The sequence below is a fragment of the Gallus gallus genome, chromosome 12 (assembly GCF_016699485.2).
Source record: "Gallus gallus isolate bGalGal1 chromosome 12, bGalGal1.mat.broiler.GRCg7b, whole genome shotgun sequence".
Taxonomy (NCBI): domain Eukaryota; kingdom Metazoa; phylum Chordata; class Aves; order Galliformes; family Phasianidae; genus Gallus; species Gallus gallus.
Window position 1 is genome coordinate 6,979,569 of NC_052543.1, and position 11,503 is coordinate 6,991,071.

At 50.8% G+C, this 11,503-nt stretch overlaps 1 protein-coding gene across 10 annotated transcripts in view; it reads right to left on the reverse strand.

The window, feature by feature from the left end:
* Positions 1 to 11,503, reverse strand: part of FGD3 (FYVE, RhoGEF and PH domain containing 3) — a 111,130-nt gene that overhangs the window by 90,812 nt on the left and 8,815 nt on the right. For 2 of the 10 annotated variants that reach the window (XM_414331.8, XM_004944555.5), the window contains exon 1: positions 9,575 to 9,816. The exons of 2 other annotated variants lie outside the window; for them this stretch is intronic. In XM_414331.8, coding sequence (XP_414331.5) covers positions 9,575 to 9,722 — 148 coding nt within the window. In that variant the 5' untranslated portion in view covers positions 9,723 to 9,816. Of the gene's footprint in view, positions 1 to 1,137; positions 4,540 to 9,574; positions 9,817 to 11,503 lie in introns of those variants that run through there. 6 more of the 10 variants (XM_046900163.1, XM_046900166.1, XM_040646756.2 and 3 more) reach the window with 6 other exon arrangements.

Genomic DNA, 11,503 nt, shown 5'->3' on the forward strand with positions numbered 1-11,503 from the left:
CCATCAGTTTCCAGCAGCAGTGCCTCCTCGGCCGGCCCCCGGGGGATTTCACATATGATGTGCACTTCTATGGAATGACAGCGATGATCGGCCGCGTTACTTATCGTATCACCACACCCAGGGCTCTGCATGCTACACCCACGGTCTGTCCATGCTCAGCAGTCTGACTAAACAAATAATGTTGGTTTTTTTCCATGGCAAGATAGAGGAACATCAATTCCGGGGGAAAAAAGAAACCAGGAGAAGCAGCAGCACAAAGATGCAGTTAATGAACTGTGTGCAAATGAGCTACTTAATCTGTGAGCTTCTGGTCTAAACTCAAAAGTTTTAAAGGGCTGCAAGCACAAACGTGCATTTTTGCAATGTGGTCACCAGTCGGATATGCAGATGAACATCATGTTAGCCCATCGCTGCAGCAGCTCCGCTTTTATCAAGTTTTAAGACATACCGTCAGCCAAGCAGATGCTGCACCAGAAACGCATCTTGCAAAGAGATTCCAGCATGAATATCCTGAAGACGTACAGTACTACAGAACCACATGGGAAGAGGAGAGGTAACAGACCAGGATCAGAAAGAAATGGAAGAAGCTTGTGGGAGGTCGACAGTTCTCCTCATCAGCAGCAAACAAGGGCACTCAGCTGTCCTGGAGTGGGACAACGAGGTGAGCAGGAAAGCTCAGAAACATCAACAGCATTTGAGTGTCATCCAATGAAGCCTATGGAGTGAATCAGGAAGTGAAGGTGGGACAACCTCATGTGCCCGGCCAACCTGGAGCCAGCCCTTAGCAGCTGATAGCTGGGCCTGGGAGACCCGAGCAACATATGTGCAAAGGTGGATGTAGCAGAAAGCAAAGAGCAAAGTTCAAAAGCAGCCTGTGCTGTCAGATCTTAAAGCACATTTCACCGTGTCATTTCCAAATTACAGACATCATCTTCGGCTCCTGGGTTTCCAACCCACCACTGAACAGAAAACAAGACAACACCTTATGGAGGTCCTATTACCATAGTTCATTATTTAACACAGTCCTGCTCTATTTTTGACGGTGGTTTTCTTTGTAACCTGGCTGAACAAAGAGGAAGGGAAGAGAAGGGAGCCATCAAAACAGTAAGTGCTGTGCAGCAGTTGAAGGTGACTTACCTGCAGGTTTCTTATTTGAGAGAGTCCGTTAGGATTCAAAATGCAGTACTTTGCTGGTGCACACAGCAGTCAGGCTGAACGTTCCCCACCTCCTTGTGTTTATTGCCAAAACACAATGCTTTAAGACTTTGAGCACGCAAGTAAAACAGTGGAACCACACTGGTGATATCGGCTTACCAAGAACAATCAAACTAACTAACAAATCAGAGCCAAACCAGAAATTAAAGCAACAAGTTGTTCTGATGTCTCTACATCCTGCAAACACCAATGGTGGACCCCATTCCCCAAGGACACCGTGGCCGTGGCCACTGGCAAAGAGCAAACACTGGACTAAAACAAAGACTACCAAAACAACTCCTTTAGCCTCAAAATTCACTTGCACAGATTCTTTGTCCTAACAAGAAGATGAGCAATTTTTAAAATAACTCTTAGGGTTTCCATGGTCTGAGAAACACACACAAAAAAAACTGTCTGTGTCTTCTCTTTCAAGTGAATAGAAGAGCATCTGTTCTGCATTCCATGTGAAGCAACTCCTCTGACTGCACAATCATCAGAACCAAGCAGCTCTAACTCCGACCAGCTACCCAACTCCGGCCATTCCAGGGATGAAGCAAGCTTTTATTGCCAGTTTTTTTTTATTCTAAGGAAACTTTACTCTCCCCTGGCTGGTTCCTTGTGAACGCTTGCAGCTTCATTAGAAAACTAGCAATGGCAAGACGTGCATTTGCTGAAGCTGAAGATACTTTTAAGAAATTAGTTTCTGAACTGCATAATAGCAAGGGGCTGTTGTTCCCCCTCAACTTCCGTATTTGGCTCCGCACTTGTACAGCTCAGAAGCTGGCTGTAAGAATTTCAATAGCGATTAATAAAACAGATACAGAAGGGCTCAGCAGGCAGCACTGTTTGTTTCTCCATGGGAAACTTCAACCAAGAGAACGACTCCCGCAGCCAGCGCGAGCGGTGCACGGAGGTGGCACACCTGGCTCCAGCAGGAAATTGGAAAGCTGAGATTTTCCTCTAGGCAAATTCATCCACCCCCAACCCAGGGCTTTGCAGATATTCCACAAACAGGAAAAAAGGGGAAAATATTTAAATAGAAAAACCATATACGCTACTTCAATGCAAAGAGTAACAGTTCCAACATGTAGCTATCCACTGTTATAGCCGGGGGCCAGACCTTTAATCAGTGTCAGTAACTGCAGATCCTGCCACAGCTCCAGGAGTTCTGGGCAGAACAGCGTCAGCCTCCAGCACAAATCTGACTGCAGGGGCACAATCCCACTGCTGTCACATTTAGCTGGGAACACAATGCACCGCTTGTGCTGGCTTCGTGCTTTCATGCCAGGTAGAGGACAGCAGAGGTGGGCTGCAGGGAGGAAGCTATGCTGTTCTACGCTGTTGCTGAGCTGTGCTGAAGCACGCTGAGGAACCTGTCTGTCTGCACGTGAGAGAACCGAGCTCACTGCCTTCTTCACTCTTCTCCACATCAATGCAGGCAGTGCTGGGCACGCTGTGGGACAACATCAGCATCCAGATAACAAAAGAATATGAGGCAGAGGTCTAGATGAAATCCACAAATACCGAATTCTATTTTTGCCTTGTTTATTCAGTTCTCTATTCTTCTGTACACTGGAACATCTTTCCTTCATTCCTGCGGTGCCCATAGGTTTCATTTCAAACATACAATCCTCAAAATCTCTTCCTCCTCCTTTCAATGGTTTCTGCATTTCAAAGAACCACTAAGGTTGGAAAAGACCTCTAGGATCATCTAGTCCAACCATCCACCTACCACCAATATTACCCACTGAACCATGAGCAGCACGGATTGATGGCAGCCACCTCATGGGGACACCCTACCCTTTCCTTACTTACCTTTTACTTACCTTCTCCTTCTGTTCCACCTCAGTCGTTCCTTTATTCCATTCACCTCAGTTCAACACTGACATTTTCATTCGCTGTTTTGAAGATGTGGGTGGAATTCCACGCTCAAAGCACCTTTGGATACACACGGGGATGGCGGCAGGTGACATCCTATCTCTACAGAACTATTGTGGAATAAATACCGCGATGTTTGAGGAGCGACAACCAAACCATGCTGAACAGGTGATTCTTACCAAACACGGTTAAACCACATCTGGAACCTTCCTCAGGCCTCCCTTCCCCGTCCCCAATGTTTGGTACAGTAACTTTCACCCCGTTCCAACCTCAAGGCCCAGAACGATTGCTGAAGTAGCAAGAATCTCATGAATGTAAATATTTGCTCAGGGTTAAGTTACCAAGAGAGAATTTCTGCTCAGAGCCTGCAAGCTCAAAAAGAAAGAATAAAGAGGGGCCAAGAGTTTAAAAAAACTAGTGCCCAGTGTTAAATTCCTTCATTATAGTTAGACACCTGCCTGCTTTTCAGAAGTCTAAAACAAGCCAGAGAAACCTCTGACATCCAAGTGACATTCACATGCCTCCCTACCTTCCAAACAGTACTGGGACTACTGGGCTCTTTGGACTTTTGGAAACAGAAAAATCTCCATGCAGCGTGCCATGCTGATGTGCACAGAAGTGCATGCCACGTGCACACTGCACCTGAGTGCTCGTCCAAAGGATGTGGGTTGGGTTTCCCATAACACGCTGATGGCCGAACCAGAGTCCAAAGTCCCAGTGCTTCAGTCTTACACATTAATTAAACAGATCGATGAGCACCGTAAGTAATGGCAGATGCAGCTACACGTAGCACAGTGGCTCTGTATGCTTCAGCAACTCAAAATGCTCGACGAGAGAAAAACAGCAAACACCATGAAAAATCCACTCAGCAGCTCAGCATAAAGACACTGTACTTCCACCTTTATTAACTCAAAGAACTTCTGAGACGTGTTAAATCAATCTCTGAGGAAACTCAGAGAATTTCAGAAGAGCTGCACTGCAGAAGAACTACACTTCAAAAGGAGAAGCCTCAGCCTTGAATGCATAATGTCAGTCACGTCGCTATTTTTGTCCATACTGAATTCACGAGGACCTAAAGCACTGAACAGCCGCCGTTTCCTGTGGTCTGCTCCATCCCCCTGTTAACGCCTTCAAGATTCTGTCATCCAAGGAAATGCCTTTTCCTACTACTAATAGCAGATTCGAAGACCATGAATCGTACATTATTCCATTCACTGCCTGATGACAGCTTCTTACTCAGCGTCAGGAGCTCGCCCCAGAACTGCAAGCAATGCTTCTAACGCTGAAGCGCTGCACCAACCCGCGCAATCCAAAAACTTAGAGATGGCCATTCTTGCTTTGAAGAACTCTGAGAGCTCCAGAAAGTCACCAGCATCTAAAGAAAGTCACAAAGGCTATCTTGGTGCCTGACAGATTCCTTCCAGACAGAAAAGCTCCTTCCCCAGGCAATCGCTGCAGGACACGGCTACAGAGAGGAGCCCAGGAAGGCTGCCAAGCCTCCTCGGGGTGCCGGCCACGCTGAGCCCAGCCTTCCCTGCTCCTCCCACCAATGTGCACTACATCTCTCAGGCAGTACTAAGTGCATTCATGCAAAAGGAAAGTTAGACTTGGGCAACTGTTTTACGTTGCAGTCGACCACATTTATGTGCCGGCACGTCAGACCAAGTAACACAAATGGAAGAAGCAAGCTGCTGCCATCATGCAGAGATGCTCTTGAAAGACACCCTGAAGGGGTTTGCAGCATTCCCGGCCCTGAGGCAGGCAGCTCAGCTCTCTGTTAACACAGCTTCTGGAGGCAATGGGTTTGTGGAACCACCCCTCTGAGCACCCCAAGGAGCATGCAGGGAGTCCTACTATGCTAAATGACTGAGGTTATGCCATGCAAACCTCCTCCTCTCCCCAGCCCCATTCAGCCCGCTCCATCAGCAGCCCACTGCTCTGCACCACAGACTGAAGTCAAAAATTCAGTGCAGCCCCAGAAACAAGGAAGTGGGAATACCAATAAATGAAATAGAGTTGCATTTTGCACAAAGACCAAAATAGCAACAAAAGTCAGTGACACCAGCAGAAAAAGCAGTAAGTATTTTGAGAGGTAGTGGTCAGGGACCGCAGAGGCAACGTGCTGTAAATACTGTCATTATGGGGAAGCCAGTTCACAACAGTGCACCCCGGGTGCTTCCCACAGAAGTACACAGCGACCACTGCCCAAAGAAAGCAATGGACATGGCAGGGAGGGAATGGAGAGGAGCATCAGCCTCTGCCTCCATCCAGTGCTGCAGGAGAGGACGCCCCGCCTGAGCGCTTCTCTGCGCTGGCACAGCCTTCCAGCACCGAGATACGGCACGCAGTATCCTACCCATACTGAGTACAGAGAACGTGCAAAGCCACCGACTGAGGAATCACATTCAAAGACCCACAAAATTTTAAGACACTGCAAAGAGTAAAATGTAGTTATGGTAGCACGGTTACACTAAACCTCTTGTAGGAGATGGATGGGGAGTGGGGGTAGAGGGAGGGGCAGAACGCTTCCCCTCAAGCACTCCCCAGCGCACCTCCACCATACTTACACCAACAAAGGCCTTCTCAGGTTTCACTCCTCATAACCCCCAAAGCAGGCAGTTCTTGCCACGACTGCCTCCAGATTACCAATTACCGTATGCTCCACTGAATGCAATGCTGATGCGCAAACATCTAGCCCCAATTTCAAGGCGGATTTTCATGGTGGAGGTGTGGGGTGCCACGTCTGGCGGGGCCGGGCTCAGTGCTCAGCTGAGCTGGGGAGGGGAACAAGGAAGGTGAGTGCTGAGAGCTGGGGGTGGGCGAGCAGCACGGATGGATGGCAGCCACCTCATGGGGACAGCAGTTGAGGAGCTCCACCACCTCATGGAAAGCTGCTGAGGAGCTCCACCACCTCCCTCGTCACCACTCCCCTCTCTCCCACTTGTACTTCTGTGCACTCTACCTCAGGCTATCTCTGATTCTCTCTGTTTCCGCATCTGAAAAATACATGCTGTTAATTCTTCACTCACAGGGAAGTGCAGGAAATTTGGAATAGGAGAGAGACTTTGCAAACGGCATCAACATTCGTCATTAGACAATGATCACAAACCAAGGTCTCTGAAGCAAAACATTTACTTTCACATTAAAATTTGATAAGGCCAACAAAAGCAAATGCCACAGTAGTTATTACTACTTTTAATCTACAACACTGTTTATTGCACTCAGGTAAGTTAATATTCACATAGCCAACAACTCAAAGTCCCAATACAATATCTGCAATCAGTCATGCAAAACAGAAGCATTTATTACTTGGTTTTATCAACCACCTCTCTTTAATAGTTTTACAATCTTTAAGTTTTTATTATTTAGTAAAAGAAAAACATTTCAACTGTTTACAAAACGGCCTGAAGAAGCAAATGAAGCATTTGAAAAGTTTACAGCTGTTTTAGTAAGAGCCAGTTTACAGCTGGAGAGAAACAAAGCATTAATCACACCACAGTTACATTAACACTCGTTGTCCCTTCAATTCACATAAGGACTACACGGGCACACCAACCAAAGGAGGACCATCTGCACCAGCATGACTGCTGTCTGATGGTCTTCACAAGATTCCTACATCACCAGTAGGTACAAACAATTTGAAGGCAATACATTCATTGCCATCCAGCAGGGTCAGCAGCAGCAGATATGCTTCAGTCAGGAACCAGAACGTTCATCCATTGAACCGACTCATGCAGAAGGACAGAACTGTTTCCAAGGACAGCCCAAGGACGTTGTTTGGTTTTCAGTGAAAACCAGAGGGAAATGCATGAATTTTAGATAGGATTTCAGAGGGCTGCAGTCTCCAAATTACCCCACCCCACACTGCTCGCTTGAGAACAAAGCTTTCCCAAAAACAAACAATGAAGAACTTAATCGCGAAGCCTGGAGTATAAAAACCTAGGGCTGCACTGAAAACAAACAAACAAAAAGCAGCCACAAAGCCCATCTTCAAAATACTGCAGTGCAAACAATGCACAAGTGAAAAGTTATCACCTTGGATTCTGACCTCCTGTGCTTTTCCTCCCGGTGTCCCATGGTCCCAATAACCTGCTCCTGCTGCTCCTGCCCTAGGACTCTTCCTCCTCCTTGAGCATGCTACAGAAGCTCATCCCACATGAGAAGCCTTGAGGACCATCACTGCTCTGTTGAATTAATCACTTCCATTGTCTGGAGCAGAAAATCCTTTCCTACATCTCTGACAGGCTTCAAGACCAAAAACACTTTCAAGTCTCAACTGCTTTGCACATTATCACCTCCAGTGACGCGGTGCAGGGGACACTCACACAAGCTCTGCAGGTCAGCCTCTCCTGCGGCACTGCCAGAAGACACCAGATTTTCCTTAAGGAAAGGGTAACCCATTGCCATCTCCTATCTTTCTTCCCATCTCTGTGGAGGATGATACCCTGCCAGGCTTCTATCTACACATTTGTAAAGATGCAGAGCTCCTCTGGAAAAACAACATCCTGCATCCATTTCTGGCAAGACATGCAAGGCGCCACACTGAAGGTATTGATTCCAACTTCCTCCAGTCTGGACTGAGCCTGGGCTCAACAAGCAGGGCACATCTGACCAAAGTCACAAGAGCAAGCAAGCTCCACATCTACAGACATCACTTACACCGATCACCACACTGCAGCAGCTCTAGCTTTGAGAACACAAATAGCTCACTCACCAAAGACAACCACAGTCACCAGAACTACATGCTCCTGCACAGGGTGGGATATTTATAGCACCTATCTACCAGCACCTAACTAGAGACCTTTGGCTCCTTCTGTAAGGAACGGAGACAGGCTGCTAACGCAGGTACCCCAGACCACCTCCTGCAGGCTTCAGTCTGCACCGCAGGACCCGTCTGCAAACCCAGCACACCGCAGCTCGCTACCCGAGGAGCTCAGGAGGTGCCAGAGGTCAGACTGGGTGTCCCTGGAGCCAGGGCAGAGGGGAACATCAGCAGGTCTGCAACTCACCGTCATCTCCCTTGGGTTCGTTCAGCCTTTACCTACCCAAGAAGGACAGCAGAGGGGAAGTTCCATTTTTGAAATATTAGGATTTTTTCTTCAAAAGAAGGATTTCCTTTGAACTCAGTTTAATTTTTATCACTTATCTCTGGTGCCGTTAAGCTAAGAAGAAATACAAACAACACCAGCTCGCTCACGTCAGCCCATGACGTTAAAACACGGCTCTCCTGCTTAGAGCATCATCTATGTAACTACAGCACCCTCACAAACAGCATGAAAACCAGCTCACTACTAAAATACGCACCTCATAACAACCATAAAAAACACTTTTATCAATGTGCTTATCAGCACATATCCCACTTGCATTGCATGGACAACAAACCCAGCTCTGGTCACTAACAATTGCCAATAGCCTCTTTCACTCCTCGGTGCTGCTGCGTTTCAGGCACTGCAAGAAGACGTTCGCCTCCAATTCTTTCCAACTGTAGAGCCATTTTCCTTTGTGTTGAAGTTCCCCCCAGCCCGCACGGGAACGAAGGTAGAGCGTATCCCTTTAACATCACTTAACCACTCTTAATACTTGGAATGGAAAATGTGACATAGGTACCGAGGTCTAAAAAACAGCTACGATGTATGCAGCCAATTCCCTAAACATGAATCTCTGAAGGATATTTAGGGCTCTTTTTCTTTTCTTCTTGCACGAGAACGCAGCGCTTAGGGGAGCCGGCCAGCCCAACGCAACAGCCCATTATGGCTCAGAGGTTTCCAATTTGCAACTAGAAATGGTTTACATTAGAAGCACTAACAGCTCCAAAAGGTATTAAAAAAGGAGAGAGCGGAGCAAAAACTTGGCATTTCGCGACGCCTAAATATGGATCGGCAGGAAATAAATTTGATCTCCGCAGTTAATAATAGTCCAACCCAAAGCAGCGCTTCACAGAACCGGTTTTATGTGGTTTTCGGAGAACTAAAAATACGCGGCCGCAGCTCGGCGGACCCCGGCGCCGCCGGACAGCGCGGGACGCGCCCCAACAAAGGTGCGGGAGCGAGCGGGGCGGCCCGGCCTGCAGCTGAGGGCTGCGCCACGGAGGGAGGAAGAGCAGAAAGGAGCGCGGCGCTCCCACGCCGCGCCGCTCCGGCCGCCCCGCACGGCCCCGCGCCCCCCGCCACCCCCCCTCCCCCGGGCCGAGGAGAGGGCCCGGCGCCGCCAGGGGAAGGGGCGGGCGGGCCGCGCTGCCCTCCGGCCGCGCACACCTGGAGCGGGGCCGCCCAGGGGCCGGCCCCTGACCGCAGAGCCCCCGCCGCCCACAGCCGGGCGCTCCCCGCGGCCCCTGACCGCCCCCGGCCTCCGCCGAGGAGAAGGCACGGGCGGCAGCGCAGCCCGCACGGAAACTTCTCCCCGGGGACGCGGGGTCCGGCGGAGCGGCTCTGCGGGGCCCGGCCGCGCTGCCTTACCCGTACCCCTACCCTCGCCTTATCCCGTACCCCTACCCTATCCTTACCCTCCGGCTCCATCTCCTCCCGCCGCCGCGCTCCGGCGCTCCCCGAGCTGCTGCGAGTTGGGCCGGGCGGCGCGCCGGGCTGAGCGGTTACAAAGGCGGCCGCCGGGCGAGGGGGGTGGGTTTCCTCTCCCTCCCACTGCAGCTGCATCGCGCCATGAGGCGCCGCGAGCGGGACGAGGCGCCCCCGAAGGCGGCGGAGGCGGGAGGGGCTCCCGGCGCCTCGGCTGCGAGCCGCCCGCCCCGGCGCGGCCCAGGCGGCGAGCGGGACCCGCGGGCGGGGAGGGGCCGGCTGCCCTGCGGCCAGGTGCAGCTCCCGGCCCGGGGGCGGCGGGGGAGGGGAGCGCCGCACGGCTCGGCGCTTCGCTGCGGCCCGCGAGCCCCTCTGCAGGCCTCGGGGCGGGGGTGGAGGCCCGACCCTGACGGCACGCCGAGCCCCTGAGGGGACAGAAGGGCCCGAGGGGACAGAGCTGCGAGGTGCTCCCCGGGCAGAGAGCTGAGGTGCTGACAGGACGCCCGCTGCTGCCAGGAGCCGGCCTGTCGGACAGGCGGCCCTCCTTGCAGGCACCAAAGCTCGGTACCCCCACGTGCAGCAGGGAGGGTTTTCCCCATTTTGTTGGGCAAAGTCCCGGAGTCCTGTGTACAAAAGCAATATGGTATGAAGCTTCCAAAGGCTACGGGCAGCCTCCCCAGCTGCTGCCTCCAATGCCAAGTCCCCGTGGTGCAGCTGCTGAGGCACACGACATGTGGCGAGGCCGAGCTGCAGGAGCGCGTTCCATGGTCACAGACAGTTCCCAACACCACTGTCCTTTCCTTCGCTCACAGGGTGGAGAGCAAAGAGAAGACAAGCCCTGGTGCTGTGTCCTCTCAAACAGCCCAGCTGCTGCTCTCTTCCCAGAAAACCACCCCACACCATAAGGTCTTTCAGTGCTGTTTCAAAAGCCAGGCCAGGGCTGACTCACTGCTCTGTGCCTTGTCAGCGAAAGAATCAGAATGGTTGGAGGAGACCACGAAAATCACCAGCAACCATCAGCCTATCCCTACCATGCCCACTAATCGCATCCCTCAGTGCCACATCTACACATTTCTTGAATGCTTCCAGGGAGTGATTCCACCGCCTCCCTGGGCAGCCCATGCCAGTGCCTGACAGCTCTGAGAGGAAATTTTCCTAACATCCAACCTGAACCACCCCTGGTGCAACCTGAGGCCATTCCCTCTCATCCTGTCACTAGTTACACAGGAGAAGAGGCTGACTCCCACCTCGCCACAACCTTCTGTCAGGGAGTTGTAGAGAGGGATAAGGTCTCCCCTTGAACCTGCTCCAGCCTTAACAGTCCCAGTTCCCTCAGCCATTCCTCGTAAGGTTTGTGCTCCAGACCTTGTCAGGAGCTGTGATGCTGTCCTTGGCCTACAGCCGGTTGTCCATCCTGTGCTGGTGAAGCGCTGCTCATGTGGACAGAGCGACCTTTCTGCAGAAGGTGTGCAGTGCCCAAGCAGAGACCCCGTGCTCAGGTGAGGTGCGTGTTTAAAGGATGGCTTTCTGAGGGTTGGCATCTGCAGCCCCCCACTGCAAGAAGTGAGTAACACTGAGGCCTAAAACTGCGTATCACACAATCTATCTGCAACAGAACAAAGCCAAGGAAAACTCCTCACAATAGCATTTTACCCTCAGGAAAAGAATTCAAAACAATTCAGATATAAGTTGGGCTTCAGTCTATCTTTTATTACCCGGTAAGCAGCGGTTGCTCTTTATCTTTCCCCTGAAATGACCTGCTTTGATGTAGGCCTCACGCAGTTTGGGGTAACGTTAATATTGTAGAGCAGAAGAATAGTTGTGTGATAAAATTCATAAAAATGGATTTCTTTGGACTAATTATTTCAGAATTTAAGGGCTAGCTCTAGAGTAAGAAGTATGAATAAGGTCTAGCTAGC